Genomic DNA, 14728 nt, shown 5'->3' on the forward strand with positions numbered 1-14728 from the left:
AATGCAAATAAACTATATCTGTAATAAGAAGCTTTAATTGGAATGAGGACATATATCTGACACGTCGCACGTAAGATATTTTGAAGTTATGATGAAAGGGTCAAGATTTTGGGGTCCTTGTTTGAGTACCCCATCTTCCTTAACCGCGTTACTGCTTTGACAATTTAGCCTTTATGAGACTTGACTGGACGCCATCACCTAATTCCCAATTTGCCCATGCCCAGAAATTCTGTCATTGATTTGATACAAAACTATGTACATCTCTCCTCTCTTGATTTGCATTTGATGTTTTGTGAATGGATAACTGTCTTAAATTTCCATTTTCTTGGAATAGACAAGTATGCATTAATCATTCATATACTCGATGCACAAAACATGTAATGTATACTGCATTCTACATTTCCACGTAAAGGATCTGTGGTTCGTTGTTTTACATGCTTTACTTTGAAAAGTAAACATAAACAAAATGTCTATAAATTTTGTGAAAGTCACAAAGTTTAAAAACAGCATCTCTTGTGATTTCAGACATGATACTGCTTGCAGCGATGAGGCGGCAAGCAACCCTGACAGGCTACTATGATTCCTGAGTGGAGGCTTCGCTTGCACCACCCTCCTGAATCAACTGGCAATGAGAAGGAACATATTACTATTTTGCACACGTATCACTGATGCAATTTATTTCGAGGAAGAAAAACCAATGCTATTATTGGAGGGGAAAAAGGTAGGAAAGGATTTGTACCAACGAGCCGACTCGTTCATATGCCTCCATTACTTGTGGGTTTTCCTCATCTTCGTACCCAACTTGTAGTATCTGGGGACCATTGACAGACCAGAAAGCTCGCCTGCCAGCTTCCTGAAAGGAGGAAAACGATCAGTACAAAGACGGAACACGGTGAAACAGAAATGTTAGGACTCTATTCCTTGACTTGGTGGTTGAAGTAAATGAGAAGGCCCTTACTTTGTGAAAATTCAAATAATTTCTCAAGAACGAGGATATAAACACACACACACACAAACAATTTCTTGTTAGTAACATCTCAGAGGTGATTCACACAACATGGCTTTAGGAATTGATATCATCTTTTGGTTCCAGAGAACTAACTCAAAAAGATCAAGAAATATGGAACGATAGAATTATATTAGATCAACAGGTGAGGAGGAAAAATACAACTGAGTGGCGCCTGAAAAGTTAATGATTAGGGATGTTATACTCTATGAATAAACTTGAAATACATCATAAAAATTCAGAAAAATGTTCAGAATGTCAAAACTTGATCGACATTTTGAAAGAGTTAACACTGCTAAGCATTAAGGTACAGAACTTTAATTCATTTGTTTGTTAAAAAAAAAAAACAAAAATAAAAAGGCAATACACATAGAGAAGAGGTTCCTCAAGCCATTAGATAACAGAAAAGGCTTGTCGAACCAGTATACTTGTGAGGAAGTCCTGACTTCGCTCCTCTTTCTCTACATAAGTTAGCTTACTTAACAATTCTTAAGCCACAAAGGACTACCGTTTTCAGATAATTCTAGCAATAATTCTTGCCCAGGCGAAACAGGAAGCTGGTATACCTGTAAGACAAGCAAGTATATAGCGTCGAGTGCTTGGATACGAATTGCAGGATCAGAAACTGTTTCACGTTCAATTGAGAGTGCACTACCGAGCTCAAGGGGCATTTTAGATGTGTCTTGCTCGCTGTAAATCTGCACAAGTCACAAAATCACAGATGATTATATGTAAATGCGAGAAACAGCAAAATAACATTAGAAATCAGGTTTCTTGCTGAAGACCTAGAGTGCATGTATTATATACAAGCCCACAAGCCTATTTCCAGATCACGTGGTTCATTATTCATCTCAAGAATCAGTGTCTGCTACACTATTAACTACTGAAGACTCTATCAACAACATCAAGCATAACTTGCATCAGATCAGATTTTCATTTCTGTCAAGGATTACTTGCCAAGGCTTCTTTTCAGCTCAGAGGATATCTTCTCTTGCTCAGGTACTCATTCTTGTGGTTCAAATTGTTTCCAGTAGTCATACCAACAGCTAACTAGACAAGAAAATCCAATATCATCCATGCTGTGCACAAAGTATGAAAATTAATACAAATTCAGAATTCCATCTTGTATCTGATTAATTTCCTAATGACATGTTGACCAAGAAGCACTTATCCAAGATCTCAAACAGTCGTCTCAAGAAAGAGATGACCTTTTAAAGTATATTTACCTTGTTTCCAGCAACTGGAAGCAGTAGTGCTGGCCAGAGAAACTCTGATATCAGAAGCAAATTCTGCAGCTGATCTTCAGCTTCAAAACAGCAGTTCCGAATTGTTCCTGAGACCTGTTAGAAGAAAATAAAACTAATAGTTCTTGGTCAAAATTAATCACATAGTTCACTCAAGGAGCCAAACATCTAGGTGTTGAAAGCATACAAAACCATTGATCTGTAAAATCTTATTTCTTCCTGCTAGTTCGACATCTTTCAATCCTAACCTCTCAAAAATTGCTCCAGTTTAAACCAAAAATGTCCTGATGAGGTGTGCTTATGGACTCCATTGCAACCGACCAAGTACACTGGTTTAAGGAAATCATTTAGGTTGTCAATTGTTCTGTTCCTCTCTCCCCTTCTTACATGGATTTCAGATCATTCTCATGCAAATGGTGCATAGATAAAATTCTGATGCAAAGAAAATTGGAGAAGCTAAATTGGATAGAGTATTTTTTCCAGACATGAAGTATTTTTGTCCCCTTGAAGCAATTTGTGAATGCTAGCATTTAATTATTGCAGCTCAGTAGCAAAAACAGAAATCAGGTAACAATTCAATTCCCTATAGCATGGTGGAACAAATGATGCTTCATTGGTCAAAAAGGAAAAATAAAAGATCAAGGAAAGGGATTGTTTATATATATCCCCCCTTTCTACTTATCAGGCAAAATGTAAAAGTAAATACCCCTCTCTTCCGCAATGCGCTAGGTGAATCAAATTGCCTGATAATTTGCTTCAGAAGTCCTCGCTTAGGATCGAGTAGAAGCTTTCTTCCTGCTTCTTTCTGTGAAATGTTTACAAGTATAGAAGCCACATGTTCAAAGGGATCACCTGATTGTGATGAACAATGAGAAGGATGATTAAGCCATGTTGGTGCTATTAAAACTAAATCAGTTTCTCCACAGATGAATTTAGTCTTGCAACATTACTACAGAAGAGCAAAAGAGTATCATAAGAGCCTAAACTATTTGTTTGACATGTCATACAAACATATATCGATGACCCATTAGGAAAAGCAAACTGAAAATGGTATCAAAACTCACCTTTTCTCTCATTAGATGAGGCACAGAATGACCTCACCAGTTTCATGATATACAGACCACGCATCTTCTCATCTCCATTCTGGCAGCCAGGATTAACATGAATCATATTAGTAGCGGTTAATCAATCTTTCAAAAAAAGGAAAAGATGAGGTACGGGATAACAATATCCTCCGATCGACATCACATGAATACATAAAACTACTTTTTGGTCCAAAATCCAATTCACTTTTATAATAATTGATAAAAACAAAAATGAAACCTTATACAACATTAATTCAAATTTCAAAGTATAGTTGTACTGAATAAATTACTACCTTAATGTTGGAAACAAGAAAATGAAATAAATAAGGAGATCATAAAAGCCACCTGAAGCAAAGATTCAATCCCAACATCCAGTTGTGTGAGATTCACAAGTAGCATGACCAGTAAGTGAGTAATGTCACAGTCTTGCTTGTACAGAATATCCATGATAGTTTTTATCATACCCATTTCAACCATCTTTCCAGCTAGATCTCGATTTTGTGACAAATTAACAAGGGCTTCTGCTGCAGGTTCTGATACTTCCTGAACCAATAATAAATCAATCTAATGGTGACAAGGAAACTAATGGCACAACCAATGATTTAAAAAAAGTGCAAAATACATGATTGATTAAATTTTCCATTGATTAGTAATTCCACGAGGCCATTCAGCACTTCTTATCTGTAAGTACTGGGCTACTTGAGAGATTACTAGCCAAGTCATCTATTGATAAACTATTATGAACAAACACAAAAAATTTACTCTTATTTTGGCGTATAACAGGCTACCTAACCTCATCACAGGGGATGCCCAGAAACTAATGAGCCTTATTCTTTTACATGTTTCAATTGTCTGATTGAAGTACTGAAACCACAGACATTAAATCGAACTTGGACAAGCTCATCACAAGGACGTATGTGAAGCCTGATGCATTCGCTATCAAGTCGAAATATTGGCTAGATACCGTTGATAGGCATTTCTCATGCAAAACAAGAAAATCAGATGGAAAAGGTCAAAGGAAAAAACTACATTACTAGAAGCATAAAATCAGCCAACGGGGTTGCAGCACTAAAGAAAGGAGAAAGTTTTAAACTATTCTCAATCACCTTAGTCATTTTTCACGTAGCATCTTCTACTTCTCCACATCCAAAATAGATCCCTTTATAAATAGAATATGCTTTCAATTCCTATTCCCTGCAATTTCTAGTAGAACTTAAAAGAAGTTCAAGTTTTTAGCACCCCCTTTAGGCATCTGCCCAGGATTCTGCATTCAACCTTTCCGCACACAATAACACTAGAATAAGAAACTTAATCCTCAAGCTCGGCAGGGCAATCTGATACTTTTCATCAACAAAAGGCTAAAAGAGGTACCTTTTTCTCAGCAAGAAGGTTAGACAACGAAGGAACAGCCGTACTGGAGTATTTTCCAAGAGAGCGTAGCCCATCCTCGGACCCCGTATAATCCCGGACAATACTTACAGCAGCCTTTTTAATCTATATTGTACACACACTCAAACAAACATCATAAAATCAGCAAGCCCACATCAAAGAATCAAAAGTAGAAACCCTAAAGAAAATCCCAAACACATTCGCATATGGTTTTCACCGTTATGTTTTATCTGTACACTTCACCAAAAAAGGAAAAGGATTGTATTAACTTTCCCTCTGATTATGGGACTAATTACGATAGAACCCAGTTTAAGAGAAGAAAGATTACAGGTGGGGAAGGAGATGAGAGAAAGTCCAGCAGTTCCTCCAGCTCTGTCGCCATTGTTGTTGCTTCTCACAGTTTCTGAACTCTCAAAACCAAGTGGAAAGGAAAAGGTTCCACAAAGAACCAGCGAAGCGAAAATAGAGTTCTTAAGCAAATAATTGCAACTCCAATGGCCCAGTCCATTGAGGAAAAGACCGAAGGCTTTGGACTTAAACATACACTCATTCATTCAAACAGGTCGGCCCGTTGGCCATTCACTTATATACCCACCCCCCATTATATTTATAATGAATTAGAAATTTACATTCATATTTAAATTCCTCGAAGAATTTATTGCGAGCGTGCATGTATTTCCATATTTGTCATCTTGTCTTTATTTTTTCTGATTTACAATAGTATGTTGGGGTTGAGTGTTATAATTGATATTTCAGGGGGTAAAGTGTAAAATGGTGTTAGTTTAAGGGGCAAAGTGCAGTTTAGACCCAAAAGATTTACGGAAAGATCCTGCTTGTCTCCCTCTTCATTCGCTGCTACGACTCGCGTCTCCAACTTCTCCACATTTTTGCGTTGGATTTTGAATCTCCAATAAGGTAGAAAATATTTCTCATCTTCTGTAAAGGTGTCTTTTTTGAGCTGCAGAGGCCATTTTCTCATATCAAATTTCTTGCTTTCCTTTGCGCGGAATATTCCTGTACATGAAACCGAGACAGTATATGCATAATATTTGCCTTTTTTGTGACATTTGTCAAATATCATGAATGCATACGCCTAGGCTTTAGTCTAAGTATTGATATTCTTCCCAAGAGATTTTGTTGGTATTCTATTGAGTTCTTGTGCTTCAAGATTGTATTTTGGTATGATCCCATGTCATATTTTGGATCGTAGATGCTGCTCTAGTGCATGAAAATGTCAGTTAGCTGCGAATTGAAGAAAATACTGTGACTCGTTGAGGTGTTTTCTGAAAATCTGATTGGTTCATTTTTGACAAATTTGGGGCTACTGGAAGTGTAAGTACCGATGGCTTATGTCTGAATCTGATTCTTAAGCAGGTATTTTGAATTTAAGGAGTTAGGCTCCCAAGATTGGGTAACTCCTGTGTTAGTATCATTTGTGCACATGGGCGGGGACAGTAATAAGGCTGTTAGTTGGGGGCGATCGATGTTTGTGTAAGAACTCTATATATGTAATATCCTAACAGAACAGAGAAACTTGTGGTGGGGGGATAGGGTTTTTAAAGGATTTTAATTTTCAATTTCAGCTTAATTTTAGTTGGTCTTATATGGAGATTTTTCCCTTGAGTTCCTAATTCATATTTCATATATTAGAAATTTTATTTTGATACATTTAGCGACTCTGCCTTTTCAATGTCTTGCAGATGAGCTGGTGTATAGTTGAAACTTGATAGTCTGGGAGATATATCTTGATGGCTTACACAAAGAACACTGAATTATTATCACCTGAAAAACGAAGCTTTGCTAGTTTAGTCAATAAGACTCAGGATCAGAGTGAGAAAATGTTGTGGGCTCCTCGCCGGGTGAGGAGATTTGGTCGGATTCCGAGACACAGATCGTTGTTTTGGTTGTTGTCACTTGCAGTGAGCTTCTCGATATGTATTGCAATAAAGATGCATTTTCATGGTGAGTGACATAATTAACTACTCTACTAATTTCTTTGATTGAAAATCTGATGTTTGGATTTGACAATTTTTCAGTGTGATTGCTTTGTGAGACCAATGTACAAGGCTTCTATTTCCATTCTTTCCTAATAGCTGGAGGCATGTCTCTCTGGCTGCCATCTGCAATACTATCAAACTTTTTATCAAGTTGAGATTCTATTTTATTGTTTTAAACTGTAGAGAGGGCCTTGAAGACCTCTTTACTCTATCTTGAAAACCGGAAAAGGGTTTAAATGTTTGATGTGTGTAGAATCTGCAGTAACTTTCAATAATTGTATATGCGAATTTGATCTTCTTGTAATCGCAACTGATTCATCTTTTGTGTTTAAATCTGAAGGCACTGCTTCGTCTTTGCAAATTGTCAAAGAAGAATCTGCTGTGGATAATGTCACAGAACAACCACGGAAGACGCGGAGGCAGCGTAAGAATACAGTTATTACTTTCTAAGTATTCCTCTATGAAGGATTTGGAATGTAAATCTTCGAGGTTTCACTCTATTAGTGAAGAATAAGGTCACTTAAGGAGTCTGAAAAGCCTACTCAAGTGCTGTTGATAGTGCTAAATCTACTCTGGTCTGTTCTGGATAACAATCGAGGTTTCTTATTTCACTCATGAGGTGTCTATGCACCTGATATGAATTTCAAAACTTCTGTCTGACAAAAGAAAATTTATTTTCTATCTAATTTCTCTTCTTTGTATGTTAGAGGTCTATAAGGTCATTATCTGTGGAAAAGAGACACAAAAGTGACCCATTTGAAACATATCGTGGTGTATCTCATTTCATCTTCTTATTTTAATTCTCAGGTTTCATGCCATGTGAGGTTCCATTTCTTGATTCTGTTACTTATCTCCTTGAGCCTGAGGATAATAATAAGTTCGCTCGTTTCTCCTTGGGGTATGTTGAAAGAGAAGAGAGGACCCTCCTGAATGAAGCTACTGAAGCTCGATTTGGAGGACATCAGACTTTTGAAGATAGAGAGAACTCTTACCATGCAACAAATCAAACAATTCATTGTGGCTTTGTGAGTGGACCTGATGGGTTTCCAAGCACTGGATTTGATTTGGATGAGAAGGACAAAAGTTACATGAGTACATGTAGAGTTGTTGTCTCCTCGTGCATCTTTGGCAACTTTGATTTTTTGAGAAGGCCAACTAGCAAAGTGGTATGATGTTATGCTTTTGCATGCACATTATAGTCCCTTTAAGCCTATTTTTCTGTTCTTATATGAAACTAATATGATGTGATTATATTATAATGCCCTTTTGAGTTCATGCCGCTCCACATGCTTTAGTGAAGAAGGAAAATCTTTCAAAATAAAGTAAATCTTATGATATATTATCTTTCCATTTAATTGTTTAAAGGGATGAAAATCAAGAATTCCATCAACTTTTAAAAATGCTAAATTATGTTTTTGCACTAAATTTCAAATGTCTCTACAAAATTATCTATGTGTATCAGGTGGAAATCATTCTTAAAAGTATTTATTTATTAAAGTAAGTTTGCTGAAGAAAGCCTAAGTTGGCCCAAATTAATACAAAAAAGGTTCCAATTTCATTTTATTGGTATTCCAATTCATGAATAAAGAATCATGACTGAGGAAGCTTTTCTTTATGTTTATGAAGATGTATTTCTTTAGGTACTTTGACTTGTAAGCTAAAAGGTTGAGTTACTATTACTTGTATCGTCATCTAGATGAAACTCATTGTGCCTTCTGTGTGATGCTGTATTTTCCTTTAATCCCAATAACAAACACATTCAAATGGTTATGCATTCCCAAGGCAATATGGTTGCGTAAGCTATCGAGAGATTCACTAAAATATGTACGATTCTGTGCTTATTCTTAGATTGACATAGAACTTGATAATGGCAGATCAGTGAGTACTCCAAGAAAAATGTTTGTTTTGTTATGTTTGTTGATGAGCAAACTTTAGCTAAACTCTCAGCCGAAGGAAATGTTCCAGATGATAGAGGAAACATTGGGTTATGGAAGATAGTTGTTGTGAAGAACTTACCATATGAGGATATGCGGAAAACTGGAAAGGTGCCAAAATTTTTATCACATCGCCTGTTTCCTTCTTCTAGGTGACCCTCAGACCCCAGTGGCCGTGGTTCTTTTGATTTCTGACAATATATCTGTGTTTGTTTGGACTATTAATCTGAGACTTTGCTTGTGACCTATTCCATTTTTAGGTATTCTATTTGGCTTGACAGCAAGTTGCGACTTAATGCTGACCCAATGCTGATCATTGAATACTTTTTATGGCGAGCGGGTTCAGAATATGCTATTTCAAATCATTACACTCGGCACTGTGTTTGGCAGGAGGTACTCCAAAATAAGCGGCTAAATAAGTACAATCACTCTGCCATTGATGAACAGTTCCATCTTTATCAGTCTGATGGTCTTACCAAGTATGACTCATCAGACCCAAATATTCCTCTTCCAAGCTGTGCGTGCCACTTCTGACTTCATTTTATTTCAGTTAATGCCTATTCCTTTCTGGTAGTTTTTGCAATCTTCTTAGATTAACTTTGTCTTTTTTTTTCTGCAGTTGTACCTGAAGGGTCATTTATTGTCAGGGCTCATACAGCAATGTCAAATCTATTTTCATGCCTTTGGTTCAATGAAGTTGATCGCTTTACATCACGTGATCAACTTAGCTTTGCGTATACTTACTTGAAGTTGAAGAGACTGAATCCCGATAAGCACTTATATTTAAATATGTTCAAGGTCAGTTTTGCCTGGAACTGTCTATAAGTAAATGCTTCGAACAAGTTTGGCATTGCTTGCTTTTGAAGCCTGCATAGATTATGGGGAACTCTGGCATTATCTGTTGTAATGGAATTTTGGTTCTCTGTCTTACACTGACTGCCCTTGCACTACTGCTAAAGTGGGATGCTTATAAACAGTCTTGGCAATGACCGTAGATTTCACTGCAGAAAATAAAATGCTAGATACTTTCAGGGAACAATAAGGGAGCATCACTCTAAATCTCAATTAGTCAGTGGCACACATCCTTAAGGGCTGGAGTTGTGAATGATGAATATGGTTACTGTTACTTTGATTGCATTTTTTCTCATTTGCATGTAGCATGATTCATGATTGTGGCCTTTTATTGTGAACAATTGTACAATCCCTATTGTTAGGTTCAAATTGTCCTGAAATGAGTTTCACTTGTCTTGTAATATTATTCTTTCAGGACTGTGAGCGAAGAGCAATCACTAAGCTGTTTCATCATAGAGTGGACACATAGAGACAGTTCTGATCTTTTGGTGGGAATTAAGGTAAAAAGCGTTTTCCCTCATATGCAGTTCCATTTGTAAGACAACAGATTAATTTTCCAGCGTTGCGAAATATCCTGACTTAAATTGATAGGTATTGCTCATGTGCTACACTCAAAGCATCTCAACGGTGAATATAACCTTCCCACAGCTTGTGAAGTCGCAATTGTTTCTTAATCTGCTGTAGCAGAAAATTCTGATGCTAAGATGCTAATCCTGGATTGGTTTCTGCAATGTTCTTGACCAATCTACCAACGTAACATACTGAAAATTCAAGTATTTACCATACACGCCTTTAGCTGCTGTTGTCAATCAGTTGCTGGAAGTAGGCAACGTAAAGCACTTGGAACGCAAGGACTGGAAATTTAACAAAGGCAAATAGTCGATCGCATTAGGGGAGTTTCCTCATTTCGAGCATCCCACGAGTTTTACTTGTGCCTTGTTTGTGCACAGTCTTTTGTTTCTAATAGGACAGCTTTGAATAGGAGATTAATGAGGTCCTCTCCTAGTACTTAAAAAAGTCTTGTGTAAAGGAATTCGGTTTCAAATGTGATGAGAGGTTTAACTAATGGTATATATCAAGTTGTTTAATCGTACAAATTGTTAATGTGACTTAGCACATAACATGGTGGTGCTGGTGAACTTAAGCTTGTAAGATTCAAACGTTTTGAAATCAAAAGATGAAAAAAATCTTGCAATAGCTCTTCTCATCTCAATTCGACTAAGCAAATTAGAGTTTTTCTTTCTCATAATGAATAAGCCACCTTGCACATTGTTAAACTTCCTTATAGTTTTCCTTCGAGTCATTATAATTTTTTCGGCCTTGCAATCCCTATCTCCTGTTAAATAACACCATAATTATTTGGATAATTACATTACATTTCTCTTACATTTGGTGTCACTATACATAATTTTTTATAATTTAAAAAATTACATCTGATACTCTAATGTTTAATCTGTATAAATCTATCCGTCAGTCAAAATTTATCGAATTTACTAATGTTAATAAAAAAATTGAATCAAAATTCATTTTTATTTCGATCGACTTATTACTTACTTTTTACAGGTTAAATATATTTTTTCTGATCAAAATACCTAAGTATGAAGATATACGTCTTCCCACGTAATAGTGTGTGTACAAGGTAGTTTGATTAGAATTTTTTTTTCCCTGTAATATGTCTATAATAAGTCAATCATGATAAATACAAATTTTTTTATTCAATTTTTTTGCTAATATTTGCAAATTCGTTATTTTTTAAGTAACGAAATAGTCTATTTATTAAATAAAAATATATATCAAAGTATTAAATATAATTTTTAAATTATAAAAAATTTATGTATAATTACATCAATATTTAAGAGATGATAATTTAATTTATCCCTAATTATTTTCACAAATTAGACAACTGGTTTCTTGGGAAGAAATGGTCACTTTTAATTTAATTTGAAATAAATAGTGTTCACTTAAAGCTAACCCCTTTCTCTGATTGTTTAGAAACAACCAAACATGGCCTTACTTGCGGAGTTTGAAGGCTTTGACTACAGCTTCCCCTGCCATTTCTTGTGTTCTTCACCTGCAACTACTGCGCGAATTGATGGAGGCCTCCACTCTCTTCAGAGCCTTTAAACCCTTTAATTTCAAGCTCACAGCATCTATTCCCATTCGATGCTCTTCCATTTCTTCCGTTCCTAGAATTCACACAGGTAAAATTGTCATACAAAAGCAAATAAAGTAATGGAAAACCGCCGTGGCGCCGTCCGGTGGAGTCAATTCGCCACGCGGCCGAAGATTACGATTATCCGGATCATCCTTCAGACCTATTTTATCATTTCTGTTGTTTCTTCCCTCGGCGTAAATTTCTATGCCGTTTTTGCAGGTAAAGGAGGAACGCTGAAGAGGGCGTATGATGGGTTGTTATTAGATGCTGGGGGCACACTCCTGCAGTTGGCCAACCCGGTTGAGGAGACTTACTTGACAATTGGCCGAAAATATGGTCACTTTGAGCCTCAATTTTCATTAGCCCATTGCTCGTATTAATGGAATAATAGAATCTTGGAATTGAAATAATGAGTTTCCATTGTGAATTCTGATTTTTTCTAATTGGCTGATGGTTCCTATGTAGGTCTGCAGTCTACTGCAGCTGATATAAAACAAGGTTTCAAGAGAGCTTTCTCTGCTCCGTGGCCTGAGAAACTCCGCTACCAGGTTTGTATGGAAGTTTCAATATCTTAACATAGCATATATCAGACAAACAGCTGCATGGAAGAAGCACGTGGAAATGTTGATGTACATTGCGCCTATTGAAAGGAGGTAGCATGGACATATTAAGACTGAGGAATGATCCGGATAGGTAGATATCCACACATCTAATAACAAAAGGCCGTAGTTTCATGAAAATTTTTACCTGAGACTCTGAAGGAAGCTTTATCTGACTGGCTCTGGTTTCACAGAAGTGGTTATAGCAAGATATGAATGGCAATGCTTGTGAGCGTAATGGGATTTGCCTCTTTCATTTGGTTAATTGAATAGTGTGTGTAAACTAATGCTATTAATTGGAACTAATAATTTTTTGTAATTTATTTGAGAGAATTATTTCAAGTATAATATGGATTTTAGCACAAGTTAGAAACTAATTCTTTAAGCACATAGCGGTCTCCTCTGTTAACAGACTCTTGAATTATCCATTAATTGACAGGGTGATGGTAAGCCATTTTGGAAACTTGTTGTTTCTGAAGCCACTGGCTGTGACAACACAAATTACTTTGAAGAAGTGTATGAGGTGATATTCTTGGGGTTCTAACTGATCAAATAAGCTATTCCTTACAAAATTGTCTATTTTGTTTCTGATGATGTATAAAGAATTTCAGGGTTTGTTGAGTTAATATTAACTCATCTGATCTTTTTTTTAGTATTATGCCAATGGTGATGCATGGCATCTTCCGGAGGGGGCTTATGAAACTATATTATGTCTGAAAGATTCTGGAGGTCTTCAAGTATCTTCATATTCTGTTACATCAGTACTTTTTTTGTATTTTCTTATATTCCTTCTTGTTATTTTGAACCAAATGATGGTGGTGCAGTTAAATTAGCCGTTGTGTCCAATTTTGACTCCCGCTTGAGGAAGCTACTGAAGGACCTCAATGTATTAGATCTGTGAGTATCACCTCTTTTGTGGATACCTCTTGTTTGCAGTATTTGGGTTAACATTGGAACACTAGAGGTTTTGTTCACAAAGGCCATGAGTCTTGGATTGCTGACACACTAAGTTTGGTCCATCTATATATTATGGTGGCTTTCGATTTGTGATAGAGTGACTATCAATTCAGTCACTATCATTCCATTTAAGGCAACGTATTCTTGCTTTGGTCTAGACATAGGAGTAGAGAGAGATTGCAAAGCATTGAACAATTTACTATTTAACTTGAACTTACACATGCATGTAGAGGAGACCCCTATAATGGCATCGAAAGCTAGACTATGTCTTTTATTGTTTCTTTCTTTATTTTGCTTTAGGTTTGATGCTGTCATCATATCCTCGGAGGTTGGTTATGAGAAACCAGATGGAAGGATATTTAGAGCTGCTTTAGGTATGATTTGAAGCACCAAGTCCTTTTTGTAGACATTATTCAGCTTTTATATAGTTAGCTTCAAAAGCCATCTATTTCTTACACTGGAATGACAGACTTGGAAGACTTATTTTGCAGCAGCCATCTATCATTTTTTCCTTCCTTTCCAATTCCTATGCTGGGAGCATCTTACAAATTCGATATTGAAATTTTTGTAGATCAGATCTGTGTAGAGGCCAGCAAAGCAGTTCATGTTGGAGATGATACAAAGGCTGACAAGGCAGGGGCTAATGCTATTGGAATTGACTGCTGGTGGGTTTTACACTTTTACAATGATTAATGGATGCAAATGCTTTACATGAAAAGTTGCAAACACTGAATGGTCTTGCATTATTCACTAATCTTAATCTTGGACCTAATGTTGCCCATTTTTGTTTTTACCTGTTTACTGGGATGGAATTCTGTGGTACTGACCAAAAACTTGTTTATGGTTTGAATGCAACTCTTTATATGGATATACAGGTTATGGGGTATGGATGTGAAGAACTTCTCAGATATACAAAATCGCATCCTTCTGTCACAGTCCTAAACAAAGAATTGTATGCATCTATTGCTTCTAATTATCTCATGTAGGTTCTTGTTTTATTGTCGAAACTCACATTCATGACCTGGTATTTCGTTTGGTGTCACAGAACAAGCTTTTTTAAGTGCTGAAGAACTCAAAGGTGCAGCCATCCGCTGGCCACATCTGAGTCTAAGTTTATGGAGCATAGTTGTTGGGTTCTATATGGCTGTTTACATTTTGTCAGTGCTCTGCCATTATTGATGTCGAATTATGTACTTAACCCAGAATGAAACCATTGGCCCAGATTCGAGGGACACAAGAGGATAGAATTGAATCTTGGCTGGAGAATCTGGATCCACCAGGAATAAAAGAACCCTAAAGTCTAACTTATTCCTGTTCTCGATTGATGTACAGCCACATACGAATATTATCCTTTCTGTTCACATGAAATCTGAACCATGAAAAATCACTCATACAAATGCGTGCTCCTTTTTTGCTTTATCCAAATTAAAGTCCCAGGAGGAGGAAAAAAGGACCTGGGAAATATCCAAAGAAAAGACGATGCCTTCTTGATATCGAGCACCAATGTTGT

The 14728-nt window shown here is 36.5% G+C and overlaps 3 protein-coding genes across 5 annotated transcripts; 2 read left to right on the forward strand and 1 right to left on the reverse strand.

Moving 5' to 3' along the window:
- LOC105156542 (protein HGH1 homolog) lies at window positions 352-5224 on the reverse strand. Its single transcript, XM_011072701.2, has 9 exons — window positions 5053-5224; window positions 4707-4829; window positions 3681-3878; window positions 3315-3393; window positions 2957-3102; window positions 2233-2346; window positions 1573-1704; window positions 740-853; window positions 352-622 (listed from the first exon to the last, which is right to left on the reverse strand). The coding sequence occupies exons 1-9, from the start codon at window positions 5104-5106 to the stop codon at window positions 575-577; spliced, it is 1008 nt and encodes a 335-aa protein (XP_011071003.1). The 5' UTR covers window positions 5107-5224; the 3' UTR covers window positions 352-574.
- LOC105156543 lies at window positions 5506-10600 on the forward strand. Of its 3 annotated transcripts, none has more exons than XM_011072702.2 (9): window positions 5506-5639; window positions 6425-6686; window positions 7062-7145; window positions 7529-7887; window positions 8596-8807; window positions 8916-9172; window positions 9275-9453; window positions 9923-10007; window positions 10099-10600. In XM_011072702.2, the coding sequence occupies exons 2-8, from the start codon at window positions 6473-6475 to the stop codon at window positions 9974-9976; spliced, it is 1359 nt and encodes a 452-aa protein (XP_011071004.1). In that variant the 5' UTR covers window positions 5506-5639; window positions 6425-6472; the 3' UTR covers window positions 9977-10007; window positions 10099-10600. The 3 variants fall into 3 exon arrangements, with proteins under 3 accessions (XP_011071004.1, XP_011071005.1, XP_020553907.1); XM_011072703.2 differs by having other exon boundaries at window positions 10125-10600; XM_020698248.1 differs by lacking the exon at window positions 5506-5639 and adding an exon at window positions 5719-6056.
- Window positions 11484-14615, forward strand: LOC105156544 (haloacid dehalogenase-like hydrolase domain-containing protein 3). Its single transcript, XM_011072704.2, has 10 exons — window positions 11484-11708; window positions 11882-11998; window positions 12128-12210; window positions 12701-12784; window positions 12915-12990; window positions 13086-13158; window positions 13519-13592; window positions 13790-13883; window positions 14094-14170; window positions 14264-14615. The coding sequence occupies exons 1-9, from the start codon at window positions 11600-11602 to the stop codon at window positions 14158-14160; spliced, it is 777 nt and encodes a 258-aa protein (XP_011071006.1). The 5' UTR covers window positions 11484-11599; the 3' UTR covers window positions 14161-14170; window positions 14264-14615.

The sequence above is a fragment of the Sesamum indicum genome, linkage group LG2, assembly GCF_000512975.1.
Source record: "Sesamum indicum cultivar Zhongzhi No. 13 linkage group LG2, S_indicum_v1.0, whole genome shotgun sequence".
NCBI classification, from domain to species: Eukaryota; Viridiplantae; Streptophyta; class Magnoliopsida; order Lamiales; family Pedaliaceae; genus Sesamum; species Sesamum indicum.

What these genes read in the sequence shown, in the direction of transcription:
- LOC105156542 (XM_011072701.2), bottom strand. Translation starts at nt 5,106, where the DNA reads ATGGCGACAGAGCTGGAGGAACTGCTGGACTTTCTCTCATCTCCTTCC. An exon ending in GCGCATTGCGGAAGAGAGGG is followed by an intron (nt 2,347 to 2,956) that starts GTATTTACTTTT and finishes TTCTTCTAACAG; the next exon opens with GTCTCAGGAACAATTCGGAA. An exon ending in TATACTTGCTTGTCTTACAG is followed by an intron (nt 854 to 1,572) that starts GTATACCAGCTT and finishes TCCTCCTTTCAG; the next exon opens with GAAGCTGGCAGGCGAGCTTT.
- LOC105156544 (XM_011072704.2), top strand. Translation starts at nt 11,600, where the DNA reads ATGGAGGCCTCCACTCTCTTCAGAGCCTTTAAACCCTTTAATTTCAAG. An exon ending in CTGAGAAACTCCGCTACCAG is followed by an intron (nt 12,211 to 12,700) that starts GTTTGTATGGAA and finishes ATTAATTGACAG; the next exon opens with GGTGATGGTAAGCCATTTTG. An exon ending in GACCTCAATGTATTAGATCT is followed by an intron (nt 13,159 to 13,518) that starts GTGAGTATCACC and finishes ATTTTGCTTTAG; the next exon opens with GTTTGATGCTGTCATCATAT.
- LOC105156543 (XM_011072702.2), top strand. Translation starts at nt 6,473, where the DNA reads ATGGCTTACACAAAGAACACTGAATTATTATCACCTGAAAAACGAAGC. An exon ending in AATAAAGATGCATTTTCATG is followed by an intron (nt 6,687 to 7,061) that starts GTGAGTGACATA and finishes TTAAATCTGAAG; the next exon opens with GCACTGCTTCGTCTTTGCAA. An exon ending in GAAGGCCAACTAGCAAAGTG is followed by an intron (nt 7,888 to 8,595) that starts GTATGATGTTAT and finishes TGATAATGGCAG; the next exon opens with ATCAGTGAGTACTCCAAGAA.